A 21,584-nucleotide genomic window follows, 5' to 3' on the forward strand; every position below is an offset into this window, starting at 1 on the left:
GAGGGTGGCAGATGGATGGTTCTTGACAAGAGGTAACTATGGTTTCAATAACATAAAGTTCAGAGGCTAGCCTTGGACTGGGACTTCCACCTACCAGCTCCAGAAACTGAAGAACCTAGAAAGATCCACTGCTCATCCCCAGAGGATGGGCCCACCCAGAGAAGGTCATCTAAGACAGAGAGTGGGCAAGAGACGAGGGAGGGTTGGCAGGCAGGGCCGGCTGTGCGAAGATGAAAGCCGGCTTCAGGTTGAAGGGTATAGAAGGGTCTCTCTCCATGTGGGTGGGGCTCTGGGTATGGAAGGACCCCTCCACAGACACACCCTCTGATCATCTCACCCTCACACCAACCCACCATTCCCACCAGCTCATAGGAGCCGCTGTTTATTCCAGGATGTCTCTAACCCTCATCCATTAGGTCTGCACATGGGGCCCAGGTGTAGCCACAACCCTGCTGGACCTCCTTCTGCTTCTTATTCCCAACCCATCCACACTGGTTCCCACCCTCATTAAGACTGGACTCTTCCTTGCTCAGTGTGAGCCACACTAATTTACCCCCGGGGCTCCCACTGAACCCATCAAAGTCACTACCCACAATCACCTATATGGGGCCCTGAGCCCCCATCCCCAGTAAAAACCCACAGAACACATGTATTTGAATTTTTTCCTTTGCAGATTTTTTTTTAGTAGACATAGTCTTTTTTTTCTCTCTCATTTTACAGCAAACTTTGCAAATATAGATTCTTTTTCTGTACAATAGAACAGCTACAGTGTACAATGAAGATGGGGACAGGGTTGGGGGAGGACACACCTGCTTCACAATGCTTCCCAGCCTGCACCCCTCTTGCCACCCCATCCTGTCCCTAGGCACAGTCTCCATCTCCCCCCTGGAGTCTCACAGCCTCAAGATGCTGCCAAAGTCAGGCGGCCCATCTGCCTCAGCTCCACGCCCCCCCCCTGCACAGACTGGAACGTCATATTTAGGGGGTGCCATGAAGCTGGCACACTTGGTCACCCCCCCCATGATAGGTGATTTAGGTTTTTTTTTAAGAATTTCACTTTTATATATATATTTTTTAAAAAGGAAGGAAAGAAAGAGGAAAGAGAGAAGAAAGAGAGAAAAGGAAGAGAAGACTCAGAACAGGAAAAAGATGGAAAAAATTCCCCTCCCCCACCCCCACCCATAAGACACAGTTTTCCGAAGTCCCGTGTATGCGTGTGTATGCATGTGCATGTGTGTGTGTGCATGCGTGTGTATGTATATGTGTATTTGTGCATGTTTGCATGCGTGTGGTGAGTGTGTGTGTGCATGTGTGTGTGAGTGTGTGTGTGCATGTGTGTGTGTGTGGCTTGCTTGCTTGCACCAGGCAGCAGGCACAGTACAGTTTACATGAAAGTTAGTATATCTATTGTTGTGGCCACCTGCGGCCTCCTCAAGCTGTCCCTGCAGGCCAGGCGCTGAGCCCAGCAGCCCCTTGTTGTGCACTTATGTTGGGCTTAGTGTTGAGTCTCAGTCAGGGATAGCTGCTGCGGATGGTCTATCCTTTTTGGTCCACTGAGCATCACGAGTTTCGGAGAGGACAGGGCCGGGTTGCCTTGGGCCCTGCTGAGGGATGGAGGGAGATTCAGGACTTGTGCTGGGCGGACACGCCTTTCCAGTAGTCTAGGATATCATGCAGGTCCTCATCTTTGGCAAACTGGACCTTCTTGCGCAGGGCGTGGCCAGCCGCCATGAATTCCGCATCATCCTTGTGCCTCCTACGGCTCAGTCTGAGGCGCTCCCAGATGCTCGGGGACGCCCTGCAGGTATACTCGGGGCTGGATGAATAGCTCAGGTTGTGGTACTGCGGGGACAGCTGCGAGTAGACGAGGTCTCGGGGTCGTGGCCGTGTCAGAGGCTCCAGGATGGATGCCTTGCGGCCTCCAAGCCCTTCATGAGTGGGCGGAGGTGGCGGCGGAGCAGGTGGCTCAGCAGGGTGGGAGCCGGGGTACGAGTGCCGATGCTCGCCATACTGGCGACTCTTGTCGGCCTCGGCCCGCAGCACAGTGGCTGCGGGTGTCACAGTGAGGATGGTCTCGGGCACAGGTGAGCTTTTTTCAATGTACTTGGTCTCAGTGGCTGGGGCCTTATGTGTGCCGGTGGCCTCAGCCCGGAAGGTGCGAGGGCTACGCGCAGAACCGCTGGATGAACTGCTGGCCCTGGGGGGGCCAGGTGCAGCCTCCACGCTGTGGTGCCGCTGCAGGCCACCATGGCCAAAGGCATCTTTGTAGACAGGGGACAGGAAGCTGTGCTTGCTAGCCAGAGGCTCGGACAGCAGTACCAGCGGCGGCTCAGCCACGGACACGGCCCCCGATTTGGCGCCCTGGAAGGACGTGGACTCAGACTTGAGAGCATCGATGCAATTGTTAATGATCTGGTTGACCCTGTCCACCTCCTTGGCAATGGTGGAGATTTCCGCCACTGAGCTCTGGTTTTCTGTGCCAGGCCGGCTCAGCTCACAGCTCCTGCGTTCTGGCGGCTCCCCTGTGCGTACTTCAATGTAGTTCCCCTTGGTGGCTTTGGGGGTCTCACTACTCTCCACTAGCTTGTACTGCTCCACGTCACTGGTGGTGGCTGGCAGGTAGGGTATTCGAGACACAGCCTCAGAGCCAAGCAGCGGGCCCTGGGTCAGCGGGGCTAGCCCAGGTGCCTCAATCTCAGGCCCATACTTCAGCTCGATGATGGTCTTTTTCAGGCTGCCAGCTGCCGCCGCCACCGCCTTCTTATGTTTCTCCTCCTGTCGCCTCCGCTTGCGCAGGCAGTAGTAAACAGCGCCCAGAACCAGCACCATGCCGAAGAGGCAGCCGAGGATGGTCATGATGTAGTGAGTGGCTGTGGAGGGGCTGGGCACGGGGCCAGGGGGGCTGGGCGGCTTGGGCAGGCAGATGGTAAGGCAGGTGTGGTTGTGATGGGTGCCAGAGCTGGTGGAGACCACGCAGTATGTGTAGTTGGTGAGCGTGTAGAGATTGGTCAGGCGAATCTCCTCCTGAGGCTGGGTCAGCTTGGACACGGTGAACGATTTGCTGTTGTTGTAGTGCTCCAGTGTGTACATGCGGTTGAACGGGCTCGGCAACTGCACCATGATGGTGGCCGAGTTTTGGGTCAGTTGCTTGACCTTCATGGAGGGACGAGCCTCCATCTGAGTGGCCAGAGTCGTCAGGACCACCAGTGGCGTGGTGCCGTCACCAGAGAAGCACTCGTCATCGGGACAGGGCACATCGCTGGGCTCCGGGGGAGGTGGCGGTGGTGAATGTCCCGGCTGTGATCTGCCTGGCGCCGGGCGAGGTGGGCCGAGCACCTCAGCTGTGTAGGAGTCCTCGGTGCACACAGACTGCAGTTTGCTGAGGATGCTACGCTGGTGGCCATGGCGGCCCTGGCCCAGCAGGAAGTAGCCGGCGTAGACAGGAGGCGACTCACACTGTACCCGGTCGTGGGTCTGTGTGGCATTGGTGAAGGCGGCCAGCCAACGCAGGAAGCCCAGCAGCTCACAAGAGCAGTAGAAAGGGTTACTGTAAATTTCGCACACCGAGAGCTTGGCCAGGCCCGCGAAGGTGCCGCTGCCCAGCTGCTGGATGCGGTTCATGGAGAGGTCTATGTTCATGATGTTGGGACACTCCCAGAAGGCGCTAGCCATGACCACCTCGATGAGGTTGGCCTGCAGGTACAGGTACTCGAGTTTGCTCAGGCCCCGCAGCATGCCCTCCGTAAGGTTGCGCAGCCGGTTGTATCCCAGCTGCAGCACCTGGAGGTTGAACTGGCCGGAGAAGGCCCCATCCTCGATGTAACCGATCTCATTCTTGGTGAGGTTGAGGTATGTGAGGTTCCCAAAGCGGCTCAGGGAGGCATAGTGCACACTGCGGATACGGTTCTCATTGAGCCGCAAATCCACGATGGTGTTGTTGATCTGTTGGGGGATGGCCTCATAGGGCGGTTGGTTCTGGCTGCAGATGGCCAGCCACACAAAGCCCTTATCACCCTCGATCAGCCAGCAGTCGCCTTGGGCCAGCCCGCCTGCGTGCAGTAACGTGGCAGCCGCCACAAGCACCCAGGGTGCGCCCCACCCATGCCCAGCCATCTCGAGACACTCTGCCTGTGGGGACAGGGTGGAGGGCTGGGCAGTGCCCCGCCCCCCGCGGGGACTTAGAGGTGGAATAGGTCACTGCCTGCACTGTCAGAGATGTCCTGTCCCAAGCTGCATGGTGCAAGTCCTGGGAGGGAGGATCGCTCCCTCACTGCCCACTGCCTCGCGCCGTCCTCCCCGATCCTGAGGTGACCACGGCCTGCTTTCCCATGGGCCTGTGTGTCCTGGTGGCTTCTCCCGGCTCCTGTGCCTGAAGTACTCTCTGCTGCAAGACAAGAGAAAAGAGAGTAAGTCACACACACACACACACACACACACACACACACACACACACATAACCCTCATGTCCAAGGTCACTGGGTGACTGAAGAATTCAGCCAAGCCATCCACCCACGTTTTCTGTGAAACAGAAACCCTGTCTTAGGTCATGGGACTGGGTGAGAGAGTCTGGGGTCACCAAGGCAAACATATGCAAGGCGGACACGATGTCCCCAGGGTGACCAGCTCCCCAGGGTGACCAGCTCAGAGGTATCTTGAGGGATGATACAGTTCACTGGGCATAGCTCAAGTCCGCAGGGTAACAGCCTAGAAAGGACTCAGAGTTCATCAGGCCATGAGTGGCAGGGCTGGCTGAGGCAGGACATCCATCTCATTGACTCATTGGCACTATGCCTGCCACCTGGATGGAGTTCTTGGATGTCACTTCTCCCCAAGAAGGGCCAGTCACAGCACCTTCAGAGCCGCCTGCAGAGGGTGCCGAACACCCAGCCAATGTCCCCAGCCTGAGGCGGATCAGTTCTCCTTCTGCCCTCTAGGAGGCAGCAGAGTGGTCCAGCACACCCAGGGCTCATCATTAGTAGAGCTCCGAGTGACCGTCCCCACCACATGACCCGGCAAGCCACCCCTTCTAGGCCTCAGTTTCTCCAAGCGAACCAGCTGGCTGATCTCTGAGGCCTGCTACCCACAGAGCACCCAGGACTTGAAGCTGTCCCCCTCGTGGCAATGGAGGAGGGGCAGCCCACTTTGCAAAGAAGTCCTCCTGGGATTGAGGGAGACTGAGATGGCTCAGCAGACCAGGGTGATGACTGCCAAGCCTGACGACCTGAGTTCAATCCCCAGGACCCACATGGTGGTAGGAGAGATTCAACTCCCGCAAATTGCACCTCCCATACACACAATTAATAAAGAAATATAAAACAACCTCCTTAAATTAATTAAAAGAAAAGTCCTCTCCAGGCATCCTCCACTTTCCCAGACGAGGCCCACCTTCCTCCATCTCCCACCCCACGTTTACATACAAGCAGCCTCCTCTACCCCATGCCCCCCCCCGCTATGCCCCCCCCCCCGAGGACCAGGACTATGCCTCCCCCTAATCCCCAAAGCCCAGAGTGCATGAGAACAGAACTGTGGGGTGATGGGAGGATGCCTTATGGGGCAACTGGAGTCCTTTATCCTCTGGTCCCCTTCTGCCCACTTGCGGGATGGAGAAATGGGTATTCGCTTGTTAATACAGGGATTTACAGCTGCCTTTGTCACCGCTCAGTGGCCTGGCCAGCAGCCAGCTGAGTGTATTTCACCAATATTGACAGCGGCAACTAGGCTGCTCCGAGGCGACTAAAATGAGGAGGAATATATATATATATATTTCTTTCCTCTTTGCAAACTTCAGAAATGGGACCTGGCTCCCAAGAGAATCCATTTCTAATGGAGAAAGGCGAACAGAATAGACTGGAAATCCAGAGGAACCCAGACCCTGCCTTGCGGTTCAGCAGCCTGGTTTCTGCTTAGACCTTGTGCACTGGAGCTGGTGAGCAGACATAGAGCCTTGGGGGTGGCATGATCCTTAGCCAGAAGGGCCTGGGAATTCCCTTGGGCTCCTCATCCCATGTCAAGTTCACAGTGGTGGCACAACGTATCCACCATGCCTCGGAGCCTGACAACCACGGGAGAGCTCAAGCCAGAGAAAGGCCAGTGGAGTTGGTTGTGAGGACACGGACCCCGGTGGGAAGAGCCTTTCTCTCCTGGCCTCCAGGAGGGGTAGTGCCTGGCGAGAGATCTTAATCAGCTGTAATCTCTTGCTCAAAATAACTGAAAGTCGAGTTAAGCAGGATTACAGGCCCAAAGAGGCGCCGTGGTGTCTCCTGCGGTCTGTCGGCCTCCTACGCACACAGCTGCAGGTGTGTGCATGGGCATTTGCACTCCTGTGTCATCCTAGGCATAGGTTTGCACGCACATGCTCACCTAGACACATGGGACAGGCTGTGTGGGGACCCCAAGGTGCTCTTTTGTCCCCCCCTTACCTTGTTTGTACTCTGACTCACAGTGTGGGCAACAGGCCCTACTCCGTCTCACCCTGTTCCAGTATGGCAGTGGGCACTCTGAGTTCAAGGGCCCCTGACTCCAGCCATGTAGTCCTTGTCTCCTCCCCACCCCCACAGCCTTCTGCTATCCCACACCTAGGTTTGTCAACAATGCAGGGATCTTCAGTACCTGCCGGGGTAGGAACCCATGACTGTCCCCTCTATCATGGCCAGCGGCGCCTCAAGCATGGAAAGACGGACCCACCTCTCACATAGCCTCTGCCTCACAGGGAACCCCACAACCTCAGCCTTGTGGGTCCCCAAATTCTCCTTCCATGCTTAGTTTTTCAGATAGAGGAAACTGAGGTCCAAAAAGTAAGATCCATCCTGGGTCGCACAGTGAATTGGCCCATGCCTCTTCCTGTTTAGGTCAATGTCCAGAGTCACAGGCACAGAATTAGGTGGAAGCCAGGGCAGATGCCATGGGTCTAGTCCCAGAGTACTGAGGCCATGGAGCCACTCTGGGGAGTACTTATCAAGGGAACAGGTCAAATCGCCTTGATAGGTATTGGTATTGATGGCCCAGGATGGTGTCCTACCTCCAACCCGAGCTCTCCCGCCAACCTTTCCCTCATTCCATAATTCACTCACTCCCCTGGTCCTCACCTCACCCTGCAATCCCTTCTCATCCCCTCATTTCTCCTCTCACTCTGTGCTTAGTAACTCACTCATCAACCCACAGACCCCAGGTTGGAAGGCAGTGTCTAGACCCTGCAAGAGGGAGTTGCATCCCGGCACCAGGCCCAGCCCCCCATCTAGAACACACATCCTTAAGTGGACCACATTCTGTGTCAGGGGTCCCCCGCCCACGTGTCGATACCCAGTGTCAAAAGTGCAGCCAATCCTTACAGAATTTTCCACGGTAATAAGCAACACACTCAATCTGCCTCCTTCCTTGTTCACCTCTGCCTGCCCTCCACAGTAAACTTCCTCACTAGGGGACCCATGTTTCCCTCTGCCTTGGGACTGTATCTTTTTCCAGCTGTTTCCACCCTGGATCTAAGAGAGTGATGCCTCCCGTCACTGTCACAGGTGACCTCTGGGCCACCAGTCCCTGGCTTCTTGTCTTTCTCACACCATGGTATTCTTTTTTTTTTTTTTTTTTGGTTTTTCGAGACAGGGTTTCTCTGTGGTTTTGGAGCCTGTCCTGGAACTTGCTCTTGTTCACCAGGCTGGTCTCGAATTCACAGAGATCCACCTGCCTCTGCCTCCCGAGTGCTGGGATTAAAGGCATGCGCCACCACCGCCCACACCATAGTATTCTTTCCTGTCCCTGAAGTTGGGCTCTCAAGTGGCCCTGTGGCTGACCCTCAGCTGGACTGCCCAATGCTATCCCCTGACACCTCCACTTGGCTGAACCCCAGTGGGTCTCCACAGCCCTGACATTTCCTAGGTTGTAGATGAGGTGTGCAGATACCTGTGCCAACCAGTGGCTCTCAGGCCTAGTTTGGAGGATAGATTCTGCTTACAATGAGCAGGGACCAAACCCGGGTGCTGGCTCAGCTCACCAGGACCAGTTGACAGCTCTGACCCCTGAGATACCAGAGGGAGAAGCCTTGCACCATGGGAGGCTTTGAAGCCATGCTGGGAGATGAGGGTCAGACCACCTGGCCGGATGGAGATGGCAGAGGTGCCGAGGGTGTCAACCTGTCACTCAAAGAAATGCCACAGGGGGAGATGGCTCACCATATGAGCATGAAGATCTGGATTCAGATCCCCTTAACTCATATTAAAAGCTAAGTGTTGTAGCCACAGTGCTGGGGAGGGGGCGACAGGGTTCAGGGGCCAGACAGCCTCAGTGAGCTCCAGGCCAAGGTTACCCTGTCTCAAAAAAAAAAGTGAATGGTACCTGAGGTTGACCTTTGACCTTCATGTGTTGGTACATATGCATGTGCTTACATGCACACATACACATCAGCACTCACATGAACACACACAGAAGGGAGGGAGGGAGGGAGGGAGGGAGGAAAGACCTATCACAGGCCAAAGAAGCATTCAAAGAGACCTAGGAATGAACAGAGTGGTTTTAGTGGTTTTCCTAATAGGCTTTCATTAGGCAGCTGACTTGTAGACTAAAAGGACTGGGCAGCAAGACAACTTCCGGTCCCACCCTGCTCCATGCCATGCTCTCCCCCACAGCAGGGGGATGCTAGGCGTGGCGTTTAAGAACAGCAAAGGCCCCTCAAAGGACCATACACAGAGGGACACACAGTCTGGCAGGAGGGAGGAGAGCTGGAGAGAGACGCAGTTGGGCCGCAGGCTGGGTGGGCAGGGCATCAGACGGACGGTCTTAGTGGCTGGGTAGGAGTCCATCAGGCAGGCAGGAGGAGGAGAGGGTGCATGGTCATGTGATCAGAGCCATTCCTCCCCAGGGGCTGGGAGGGTGTCCCAGGACAGAGGGGAGTAGGCAGTGCCAGGCTATAGTGGGTGGCTGTTGGGGCAAGGTGTGGGGGGGAGGTCCAAGGTGACAAGGGAGGGGCCGGACTTGTTCCCATCCACTTCTTCCTCTCTCTGTTTCCCACTTCTCTCTTCTTAGAATAGGTGGCCAGAGGCCAGAGGATCTGAGGCTGGGGAATCAAGCTTGTGCTGCCCAGGCCCTCCATGTTCAACTTCAGGTCTCAGTTTCCACACCTGAGATTCACTGGGTATCTGCAAGGATTCTTCCTATAGTAAGAGGGCCGGGGCCTCATGTCTGGGGATGACTCTATGTACACACACACACACACACACACACACACACACACACACACACCGTGGGTGCTCATGGAGGACCTCTGTAGCCCAGGGCACCCCAGGGACAATGGACTTGCATTGTCATTCCAACCCCGCGGCCCTTCCCTGGTGATGAAGTAGCGCATGGCATTCTCGGCTTTTAAACTTCTTATAGTCAGATTTACATAATCATGGCGGCCGAGTGGGACTGATCACATGTGTCTAAAAATATGGCTCTGTTTTCGATCATAGAGCAGGAAGAGCCGCCGGGGCAGAGCTGGAGCTGAGCCAAGGCTTCTGCTGACGAAGTGGACGTCCCTTCCCCTCCTGCACCCCCCAGGGGCAGCACAGGCTGAGGGCCAGGGCGGGACACAGAGAGATAGGTAGAGAGCTATCGATCGGTAACTTTTCACCGTTCCAATGTTTTGCCAATAGATCATGTTTACTGCTAACGCCCGCTTGCCCGCCGCTGCCGCAGGGCTCCAGCCAGAACTGTCCAGTGCTCTGCGGCAGAGCCTGCCGGGCTATGATGGGCAGGCCTGGGAGGCTGAGGCTGCATGGACCCGGCCTGGCCAAGAGCACACCGGGGCCAGCCTGTTCTCTTGCTGCTGAGTTCAGGTTGGGGTGCTAAGGTTGGTTTGGCCAAGCGCTGCCTGGGTGACCTTGGGAAAGTTACTGACCCTCTCTGAGCTTCATTCGGCTTCCTACTCCGTCAAGTAGAGATGAGCTTGGCTCTGCCTCCTAGGTTGACGGTACAGAAGCATGCTTCTGGCTATTTAAAGTTTCTAGAACTTTGTACGGATTGTCCTCTTTGTTCTAGACCCTCCTTGGTCTAAAGAGACAGAAGAGAAATTTTGTAAAACAGCCTGGGTGGACAGAGCATGGGTGTACTCCTGGCTCCACACAGGAAAGGCCCCAGGGACCCCCACCAGCTTTCAGGATTTTCTCATCACCCACTAAGGTTGTCTGGATCCTACCTGCTCTCCCAGTACACACACCCCTGCCCCCCGTTCAAGCTCAGCATGACCAGGACTGCAGGATGGCTGAATCAGCAGCCTGGCTCCTTGGGAACTGGCCACAGGGTCAGGCCTGGCATGCCCTGGACCTTGGCTGGACCTGACTTTGTACTCCAGCTGGCCAGAGAAATGGAGGCTAGAGAATACCCTTGTCCACACCACACCCCTCCCTGTGAGAACTCAGAGGTCACCAAGGAGGGCTGAAGGGACGGGGAGACTGTCCAACACCAGATGACCTTGTAGAAGAACACTGGGGTCTCAATCCATCTACTCAGAGAAGAAAACACTCTGCAAGAATGCGGACAGAACAACTACACACACACACACACACACACACACACACACACACATCTACATTAACTGAGCATCTACTAGATACCAGAGCCATCATCAGTGATGACCTCAGCATGTGGAACAAGGAAGAGGGGAAAGAGGGAGAGAAAGAGAAAGAGGGGGGCTCAGAGAGAGAAAGTCAGCCAGGAAACAGAGACTAGCAAGAGAATTCAGCAGGCAGTTTGAAGATGAACAGTCTCCTGATTCACTCCAGAGTTCCAGAGGGAACCGTGGAGCTGGAGCCAGATACACAAAGCATCCAGCCTCCCCCGCGAGGCTGGGGCCCAGGGATGCAGGAGGGGGGAGGGTCTGGTCTGCAGTTTCCTTCCCAACCAGAGCTGGGGCCCCCAGATCACTCCCTGTGGCCCTCCCCCCTCCCTCGCTGCTCCAGGCTGCTCTGAAGTTAATTAGGGACCCAAACACTTAATGGTCTCTTAAGCTTCCACCGGGCATCTTTTTAAATTAAAAAAGATGATGTATTGCACCATTGGAGGGAGAAATCAGTCCGCAAAGGCTCCCCGCTCAGGCGCTGGCAGGCATCTTCGGAGGAGGATGCCAGGCTGGTCCCTGAAGATGATAGACAATGTGTGACCCTCTCCAGGAACTCTGCCACACTCCCCATTATCAGACAGAGAGCCTCGTTTAAAGGCAAGCATGGGTCTGGGTGTCCCATCACACCCCATAACTCCAGCAGCCAGGAGGTTCTATCTTTAGTCTGACCTGAATCTCTCCGGTTGTTTTGAGGTCTGCTGTTCTCATCCTACCACTATGCTGACCTCCGAGAGCCCCCGAGTTCCAGAAAGCCCCTTTCTAATTCTCCTGACCTCGGGGACTCTGACACTATTTGGGGGTTTGATATCGGCCTGGTGGGAAGGCTAGGAGCTATGGCAGAAAACTGGCTGGCTCCCCAGGGGACAACATAGGCCAGATCTCACTGGGTACAGACACAATGACCAACCGCAAACTACTCACGGGGTCAGGCCAACCCTTACGACACCGGCACCTTGGCTGTCGGATCTGTACTCATTTTCCATTGTACTAAAGATTTGGCGGGGGAGCGGGCACCATTTTTGAGTTGAGGTTGTAAACGAGCCACCAGCCCTCAGATTTTACAATTACCTGGGAGCTAGCACATCAACGGGCAAGGTGTGTCTGTGTGAGCTCGAGGGCCTGGGTTCGATCCTGGGTCCCACATCAAAGCCAGGTCTCATGGTGCATGCCTGAAATCCAGTGCTGGGTGGAGAAGGGAGAGGTGGAGATGGAGGACCCATGGGGCTCGCTGGCCACGTAGTCCAGCTGAATCAGAGAGCATCAGGTTCATGAGAGACCCTGTCTCAAAAATAATGTGGGGTGACTGAGGAAGACAGTGGATGTGGACCTCTGCACACAGTCAGGACCCCACACACACAATGAGTGAGCAATTGGTCCTTCAACGTTACATTAATTAGGGAAATTAAGAAAAGCACAAAACCTCTTCTGAGGGTATTGGCGTTGAGACACGTGTAACTGGAACCAGTGTGTGTCTGGGCCTCCACGGGCCCCTCTGTGGGACACACCTCCACCAGATATGAGTCTATGACCTCCTGACAGAGTGAGAGGGCGGGAAGGGAAAGGACCCACACCACTCACTCGTACCCGTGGCTGCCCACACTCCATTTGTCCACGCTGTAAGTTCTGAGGAGGTGAATGGAATAGAGGCTTTCCTCCTCCCTGGGGCTCGACCTGCTTCTAGACTGTGGAACAGAGTCTACTACTGCCATCACCAGCATGCCCTGTCCCCTAGGAAGCTCCCATAGTCACCAGTCATCTCCCAGAGGCCACACCATGTCCACCCCAACAGGCGCCAGGGAATGATGGTCAGCCACCAAGGAGGCTCCTCTAGACAGGTGTGGTTCGCAACTGTCATCCCCAGCTCACAGGAGGCTGAAACGGGAGGTTCGTTGTCACCAGATCCTTGGGTTTGAGACTCCTGCCCTGCCTCCCACAGTTCTGCAGAGTGGGGACAGTGGCTTGCCCTCAGAGAGAACACCGCCTTACACTTGTGTGAGTTGACGTCTCGTATTTAATGTTCACGCCACATGGGATGTTTCCTCTGCATAGAAAAAGGATGGGAATTGACTCCACCCCCCCTCCTAAGTAGCAGCAAATGGTCTTGACAAGATGTATTGATTAATCTATTTCTTCTGGTTGATTTCTGATTCTCCAATCTCGCCCTCTCTTCCTCCCTCCACAGCTCTGCACGGCTTTCAAGTGCCCTCCAGGACCTCTCTCTGGCATCATAAATGAGCCCACCAGGGTTGGGGAGATGGCTTAGTCAGCACAGGGCTCGCTGTGCAGACAGCAAGAGGCCTGGATTCTACCCCAGAACCCACATGAAATGCCAGGTCTGGTAGCCCTTGCTTGTGATCCCTGAGCCAAGGAGGCAAAGCCAAGGTGATCCCTGGGGCTGGATGGTCAGTCAGCCTTACCTACTTGGTGAGCTCCAGGACAGCGAGAGATCCTGTCTCAAAAAAACAAGGTGGATGGTACTCTAAGAATGACACCTGCGGGTGGCCTCTGGGCTCCACACGTGCTACCAACACCACACACACACACAGTGATAAGAAATGCACCCACAGATAAAGCAGAAGGCAGCCTCAGGAGATGGTCCCCCAGGACATTCCCTGCCTCTCCTTTCACCAAACTGCACACTTTCTGTCACTGGTCACCTCTGTCCTTCATATTTAGGAAGACAAACATTGTAACTAAATTGTTCATATATCCTGATTTCTTAATTCTGCCTTTTTTTTTTTTTGGACAGGATCTCATGCAGCGCAGGCTGGCCTCAAGCTCCCCTATGTAGCCAAGGATAGCCTTCAGCTTTTGATCCTCCTGCCTTCGCCTCCCAGATGCTGGGATTGTGGGGATGCCTCACACACCCCATTTGTGTGGTACTGAAGACAGAAGCCAGGGCTTCCTACATACCAGGCAAGCCCTCGGCTGACTGAGCCACACCCCTAGGCCCAGTTCTTTATCTTTTTGGATATTCATTTTTAGGGGAGGGAATAGTTGTTTTGAGACAAAGTCTCCCTGTGTAGCCCAGGCTGGCCTGAAACTCTCCCTCTTCCTGCTTCTACCTCCTGGGCACTGGGAGTCCACCCCATCCGCGGGTCTCTATTGTTTTCCCAAACTGGCCACCTAGTGCCGACTGTGAATTAATTCTGGAGTAACTTCCAGGGAACGTTCCAGCAAGCCTCTTCGCATTGTTATTTTGTCTTCCTGTCCCCCAGGAAGACATTATCGAGCTCTTTGTAATGATCCTAAATTTTTCTTGTCAAATTTTCTGGAAATTCCTTGGGGCTCCAGTGCTGCTGTTTTACTGTACCCATCTCAAGTGGGGGACCAATTATTTCATTACTTGTTCGGATCACTTGTTCTTTAGCGCAAATGAAAGTTATTGATCTGTGTTATGTGTTTTCTCTCTGGCTGTGTACCTTCATATTAAATTCATATATTAAATTATTTTTTTCAGTTGCTTCTCTTGGGTCTCAAATCACGCGGATGGCAAATAATTACAATTTTTCCTAGAGACGGCCGTTCATTTCGCTTTCCTGTCTTATTGCTATGTCTACTGTCACAGCACAAAGAGAAAGGTGCTGTCTTTTTTTCTAATAAAAGTTTTTGAACAGGAATGATTTTTTCTTAATGCCATCATTTAGAACAGTCTTGGCTGGGGCAGATGCTCTACTCTGATAGCAAAGTGCTTCCTCATACCTATTTTTAGCTGTTACTTTAAAGCCAGAAGTTGGCACCAGAGCTTGGTCAAATGCCCTTTGTCATTTATTAACACGGTGTGCTGGCTAGCTGATTGGTATTATATATTTTATTAATAGATTGCTCTAGCTCGAGGCCGTCTCCAAAATCTTTGTATGAATCCTGTATAATCGAGGCGGATCATCTCTCTGATAGTCTTCAGACCCGCGCCTGTGTCTGCTCTTGTCTTCCCAAGGTGATTTGGATGGCATTCATGGGCAGGGATAGTGTGTAGGGGGGGTTCATTTCTGGGGTGTCTTTGCCACTTTGGGAGTGTGTGGCCTTTCCTACACCCCCAGGTGGTCGTGGGCTCAGTCTCTGATGTTCTTGGAGGGGAACCCCCCACTCTCAGGGATTCTGGTTCTTTCTGTGGGGCTGTGTGAGTGAGCATCCCTAACCTAGACCAGCACCCACAGAAGGGCAGGAGACAGGGTAATCTCTGAGAACACATTAGGAACTCGAAAGGGACCTTCCTTGGCAGATGCAAGAGCAGTTGGGGGGGGGGGTTGTGGGGACCTTTGGGGAGACAACCCTCAACTAGTGAGGTCTGGTTTGGGGGGTCACTGCCTGTGGCCCTCTCTAGGACCCACAGGGCAAGGCTCAAGGACATCTGTGCATGAACAAGACACACCGAGGGTACTGCAGATATACAAGAAGAAACAGAAGACCCTGAGAGCCCATGGCTCATCCCTCCTAACTGACAGACAAACGGACACCATGTGCAGCGTCAGAGCTCCCAGCCAGGGCTGTTTATGAAGTACAGCAGCAATGTCACCTCCTGTGGTTGCTAGGGTGTCTCTACCTTGGCATCCCTGAACCCAGGCCAGCCTAAGGCTTCCCAGGCCACCACAGAGCTAGCTAAATCAACCGGAATCAACCTACAGTGAGGCCAGCATGTCCTGAAAGTGCCTTCCATGCCGTACCACTGTGGGTGTACATGCTGTGTGGGAAGTAGGGGGTGGAGGCCAAGGCCTCCTCGGTGCCTAGATGGGGGCAAAGCACCAACGCTGAACAGAGCCAGCAGTGCCACCAATCCCTTCCCTGAGCCTTTGACTCACAAACCTCAATGTGGAACAGCTGCTGGACCACTTGTTACCCAGCAACAGCAGCCCCAGAGTCTGCACATCACATGCCAGGGACAGGGCAGGTGGTGGCTCCACCCCCCAGCTTCCCTTCCTGTCTGCTATCTGCTGAGGGGAGTCCCCAGTCCTCAGAGCCATGCTGAGTGGCCTCATGGTTCTCATGCTGAGGTGGAGGCTGCCGCAGGGACTCCAGGCAACACTATGAGCACAAGCCAGGACCCTGAAGCTATTGAGCCTTTTTTTCCTCCTGACTGGGACACCTGCCAGCCATAGGCTTCCCTGAAAACCACCACTTCTCCTCGTGTGTGTGTGTGTGTGTGTGTGTGTGTGTGTGTGTGTGTGTGGTGGGGTAGGCTAGAGGTAACCTAGGCTAGCATTACTCTGTCAACTTTATTTTTGGAGAGAGTCTCTCACTAGCCAGATAGGGTAGACTGGCCGACCAGAGTGCCGTGGGGATCCTCCTGTCTCAGCCTCCTCAGCACTGGGATTACAAGATGTGCCTCCACACCCAGCTTTTTATATGAGTCCTCGGGACCTGAATTCAGGTCCCCACACTTCTTCACCCAGGGGCCCAGCTGCCCAGCCCCAAGGATGCTCCTGAACTCCTCCGACCCTCATTCCACCTCTCTGACAGGTGGGCCAGCTATGAAGTGTGAGCAAGGCCACCATGACAATTAGTATTGAGGGTTTCTACGGCCATGCATGGCACAGGGGGACAGTCAGTACAGTGTGGTCCTGCACAGGGCAGAGAGTGAGCAGCTGCAGGCCTTCAGCTCCCTAGGGAGAAAGTGCTCAGTCATTCTGACTTCTGTCTCCTCTCTTAAAAAACAGAGACAATGAAGGGATCTCCTAAGAGAGCCACCCACCCGTGGAATTCACACCACCATATCACGGGCTCCTAGGCACTGTAGCTTGTGGTGGGAGTGGGGGATGGGAGGGAAAGAGGGAAGATGGCTGAGGTTCAGGAGGGGAGTGGGTGGAGGAAGACAGGTGTGGTGGCTTGCCGGAAGAACACAGAATGCACCTAGCTGGAGCAGGGCATGGCTTTCTATGAAGTCATACAGCTCTCCAAGGCTGAAAAACAAATAAACCAAAAGCAACAAATAACGCAGAGAATGGTGCAGGGCGGGAGGGTGCAGAGACTGGAGAGCTGCGCCAGAGTGCAGGGCAAACAGGGGTGCAGCGATGAGAAGGGGACCAGGGCAGAGGGTCCAGAGCAGGGGTGGAGGGGTGGAGCGCCACCCGGTCCCTCACCATGGGTTGGGAAGGCGGGATGTGGAGGTCACAGGTGAGTGGGTCTTGCTCAGGCCACGTGTACTCCTTAAGAACACAGCTTCCTTCTAGGACCTGGGGCTCTGAGATCAGGGTCCCTGGAGCTCTGGCTTCTCCAACCAACAGGTAAAAGGTTTTTACTAGGGAAGCTGAAGAAAAATGAGTTTGGAGTCCTCAGGCAGATGGAAGAATTTGGAGTCAGAGAGTGGGGGTAAAAGCTCTCCTCGGGGGGCTGAGCTGACGAGAAATCTGGGGATTATAGGGTCATCCCTAGGAGGGTCCCTGGCCACTATGAACCCTTGAGAGCCACCAGCTCCCTTCAGTCTCTTCCACTGGAAAGAACAAAAGTTAAGCCTAGCCGAGTTACACAGCTTCTAGCTATGTCAGAGCCTGAGGGGATCTCCCCACCAGAATAAAAGTCTATCCCTTTTACTCTCCTGGGGTGGAGTGACCACAGCCTAGGACAGTCAGGACAGAGATGAGAGTCGCAAGTCCAGAACTTTCTAACCTGAGAATTGCCAGGGCCAGTGTGTATGCGCATGTGACTTCATGAGCAAGTTTGCAGCCCTGGTTCCTGACTCCAAGCGCTGTGCCCAAGCCTAACCATCGCTGCACGCCGCGCGCGCACGTCTGCCTCCTGTCTCGCAGTAGGAGCTCAGCCGCCAGGCTGGCAGCTGGGAACCTTCCATCTTTGCTATCAAAGTTGGGCCTGGAAGTCACCCAGCTGGGGTTGTGAGCACAGCCCCAGGGTCACACCAGGCTGGCTTCCTGATGAAGCCCTTGGGGCTTTAATCCAGGCCCATGGCTCCCTGCCTATCTGCCCTTGTCTCTGAGTCCATGTGTTTCACCTGCCACCCACAGGCAGCAGCTTCTAGGCCACACATTTCCTAGCCAGAGCCCCCTGGCTTTTCTGACACACACGCACACACACACACACACACACACACACACACACACACTGCCATCTTTCTGCTCTCCACAGAAGACCCACACTGCTGCTAGGATCTCAGGGCCGGCAGAGGCAGGATTTAACGCTTCCAGTCTTCCTCTGAGGCCACTATCCCGTTCTTTCTGCCAACACCAGGCAGGTGTCCTGCACCTACCTTAGGGGGCTGGGCAGGGTCACTTCCCACCTCTACTCTGGAAGACCCTAGGCAGCCTCCCAGATTCCAGCTTGAACTCTCTTGGACCTGATGAGTCTTAGGGCAGTCTATGGGTTCTGTTCCCACCCATACTGTGACAAGTTTGAAGATCCTACAGTAAGATCCAGAACTTCCTTCTAGTAGGATTTGTGGCTCAAGACCTTATGCGACCCCGTGTCACCACAGGGAACAGAAAGACAAAAGACAAACTTGGAAGAGGCAAGCTTGGTCTATATCAGAGAGATATACAGAGCAGAATAGAGGCGGCAATGGTCCATGTGCTGGCCAGTTAGATGTCAACTTAACACAAGGTAGAGTGATCGGAAAGGAAGGAGCCTCAGTTGATAAAATGCCTCCATAAGATCGGGCTGCAGGCAAGCCTGTAGGGCATTGTCTTAATTAGTGATTGATGGTGGAGGGTCCAGTCATTGTGGGTGGTGCCACCCCTGGGCTGCTGGTCCTGGGTTCTATAAGAGAGCAGACTGAGCAAGCCATGAGGAGCAAGCCAGTAAGCAGCACTCCTCCATGGCCTCTGCATCAGCTCCTGCCTCCAGGTTCCTGTCCTGCTTGAGTTCCTGCCATGACTACTTTTAAGGATAAACTGGGTCTAATCCCTGATGAAGGTGAAAGAAGTGTCAGAAGATATACACAGCAGGATTGTTCCTGCTGGCCAGAGAGGGATCAAGAGTCCAGAGTATCGGGTGGCAGCATCACAGGGCACGCATACTGTGGAACATTATACAGCAATGAAAAAGAAACAAACCACCCAGCCACAAGCACACTGCTGAAAACACCTGCTGTGCTGTCCCTCAGGTCAAAGTTCGGCAGCAGAGTCCTTCACCAGGTTTGGGTAGTACAAGTGTAGAACTGCTCGCTTCGGCAGCACGTATACTACAATTGGAACGATACAGAGATTAGTATGGCCCCTGCATTTTCATGACGTGCAAATTCGTGAAGCATTCCATATTTTTTAGTGGACACTAGATGTAAAGCAAAGGGTAACCAGGCTACAATCTCAGCTCAGAGAGGCTGGGTAACAAGGAGGACCTTAAGAGGGATGCATGCATTTCCCAGGGAAGAGGAAATAGATGAGATGTCCTGAGTAAACTGGGAGCAGGGTCGGGAAGTAGAGCGAAGGGGTTGGGGAGATGGGAGTGCAAGGGATCAGGACAGTCGAGATGGGGACGATGGGGATGGGAGGAGGGGAGAGTAATGAAGGAGTTATCTTGATAGAGGGAGTCATTGTGGGGCTGGGGAGAAACCTGGTGCCAGGGAAACTCCCAGGAATCCACAGGGATGACCCCAGCTAAGACTCCGAGCCATGATGGAGAAGGTGGTGCCTGAACCGGCCTTCCCCTGTGATCAGACTGGTAACTGCCCTGATTGCCTTCATCCAGTACCTGGTGGAAGCAGATGCAGAGATCCTAAGCCAGGCCCTGGGCCAAGCTCCAGGAGTCCAGTTGAAGAGAAGTTGGAGGGATGATACAACCAACTGTAGGGGGGGGGGGGGCAGGATCATCAGAATCATGATGGGGAAACACACAGAGACAGCTGACCTGAGCTTGTGGGAGCTCACCGACTCTGGACAGACAGCTGGGGAGCCAACATGGGACTGACCTAGGCCCTCTGCATCTGGGTGACAGTGTGTAGCTTGGTCTTTTGTGGGGCCCCTGGCAGTGGGACCAGAACCTGTCCTTGAAGCATGGTCTGGCTCTTTGGAACCTATTCCCTATGGTGGGATGCCTTTTTCAGCCTGATGCAGGGGGAAAAGCTTGGTCCTGCCTCAACTTGATATGCCATGCTTTTTTGATTCCCGTGGGAGGCCTTACCCCTTCTGAATGGAGACAGAAGAGGAGTGGATAGGAGAGGGTGGAGGGGAAGCAGGGTGGGGAAAACAGGAGGAGAGGAGGGAGGGGAAACTGTGGTTGCTATGTAAAATTTAAAAATGATGAATAAAAAATGAAAAAGAAGCTGGACGGGGTAAGGGCCTCTGAAAGAACAAATCAGAAAAGGTTTAGTGCACCCAGCGTATTTATGCAGATGATTCCGGGAAGGGACAGCTTGGTTCAGAAAGCCTGTATCAGTGATGGACTTGAAAAGAGACAGGAAGATATGAAAATAACAGCAATAGTGTTGATAAAAAAATTTATTATTAAATTTTTGATTTTGACATTTAATCAGTTGACACAAAATCAAATGGAATCATTAGTTAAACAACGCCTTTAGATTCCACTATGAAATTAAGGGAAATCTTTTTTTGCTTGTATCAATAAATACCCAAAAGAGAGAGAGAAAATAAATGTAAAATTGCATGAGGATAAAGAATCACAAAATTAAGGAAGGGGAAAGGACTCGATGTGGCCTTCTTCATTGACTCAGTAGCTATGGGGAAGGTTCCCAGCTCTGGGGCAGCTGGGAGATGGCTTAGCGGGTAAAGTACCACACATGCATGAGAATCCAGTTCAGACACCTCAGAACTCATCCATAAAGTCCTGGGGGAGGGCAGAGATAAGTACCCCCCACCCTGCACTCACTGGCCAGAGAGTCCAGGCAAGTCAGTGAGTTCCAGGTTCAGCGAAGAGACCCTGTCTCTAAAGCTATGACAGAGGAAGGCATGGGACAGTCACTGGTCTCCACCCTCATTCACGCATGTGCACGCATGCGCACGCATGCCATACATAGACATGAGTAAGATCTACAATGACTGAGAATAACACCTACAATTCTAGCACTCGGGAGGCCGAGGCAGGGGGATTACAAGTTTGAGGCCAGCCTGAGCTACATAGGGAACCCATGCTGTGTCCCTTTCCAGATGTTACAATGGCCAATTCTGTTCTGAGGACTTCGGCAGAATCCAAAGTCAAAAGACAAGCAGAACAGAGAGGGACGGAACCGCTACTGTGCGCGGGAAGCCTCCGGAGTATGAGAAGCCACCTGGGAGGGATCTCCACTGTGTTATTCTTTATACCTTTGGTCATAGTAAATATTTTATAATTAGTGAAATATTTATTAGGGATTCCTTAAATATTTGAGATGTCTTGAATATTTTATAATAAATTTTAAAACGTTTTGAAAAGGAGCTGCCTGTGGTGTCGGACTGAGTTCCCCATCCACGGAGGTGTGCAAAGACAAGGACAGGCTGCCCTCAGGGGGGCCTTGAACCTCAGAAGGATGTGGGTTCAAACACTGGTTTGTGGGGTCCTGCTGAGGTGGGTAGGGAGTGGGGATCAGGTGTCTGTCTGTCTGTCTGTCTCCAGCTCTGGCAAAGGAGAGAAAAAGCGGTTTTCCCTCATTCTGAGGACTAGGCTGAGATGCCAAGTCATCACAGGGGCTCTGGGCAGCAGGGGACAGGAACTTGGTCCATTTCTTTGTCTCCATAAACACAAACTCCATCAGCTGCCAAGGGTTGGAGCCAGCCACACAGCACAGCACAGCAGAACCATGGGTCCCAGGAGGCTGCACACCCCTTTCAGCTTCCCCCAGGTTGTCACACATCTCTTCAGCCACCCAGGAGCCACCTCAGCCTCTGCAATCACTGGTTTTAGCCCAGACGGGGTAAGGCACTTCCCTGGAGACACACAGTCAGATCAGGATAAAAATGGTAAAAATGAAGTCTCGGCCCCTCTCTAGAGTGTTTTCTAACTCTTCCTAAGGACAAGGAGACAGCTCCTTGGCAAGTGGATTTCCCCTTGCTCTGTCCCCAAGACTTGGAAGGGTTGGTGGCTTGGGCAGGTGATAGAGCAGAGAGTCAGAACT

General features: G+C 53.7%; 1 protein-coding gene and 1 non-coding gene across 5 annotated transcripts in view; one reads left to right on the forward strand and one right to left on the reverse strand.

The window, feature by feature from the left end:
* Positions 1-1,193: 1,193 nt before the first annotated feature.
* The window catches only part of Elfn1 (extracellular leucine rich repeat and fibronectin type III domain containing 1), a 64,394-nt gene continuing 44,003 nt past the window's right edge, over positions 1,194-21,584 (reverse strand). For 3 of the 4 annotated variants that reach the window (XM_041646310.1, XM_041646318.1, XM_041646302.1), the window contains exon 2: positions 1,194-4,384. In XM_041646310.1, the coding sequence (XP_041502244.1) occupies positions 1,624-4,113 (2,490 nt within the window). In that variant the 5' untranslated portion in view covers positions 4,114-4,384 and the 3' untranslated portion in view covers positions 1,194-1,623. The remainder of the gene's footprint in view (positions 4,385-21,584) is intronic. The other variant, XM_041646321.1, reaches the window with a different exon arrangement.
* LOC121446661 lies at positions 18,696-18,799 on the forward strand. Its single transcript, XR_005974095.1, has one exon. It is a non-coding gene; the product is annotated as a U6 spliceosomal RNA (small nuclear RNA).

Source organism: Microtus oregoni, unplaced genomic scaffold, assembly GCF_018167655.1.
Source record: "Microtus oregoni isolate MIOR12 unplaced genomic scaffold, Mior012 000003F_ref0000135, whole genome shotgun sequence".
NCBI classification, from domain to species: domain Eukaryota; kingdom Metazoa; phylum Chordata; class Mammalia; order Rodentia; family Cricetidae; genus Microtus; species Microtus oregoni.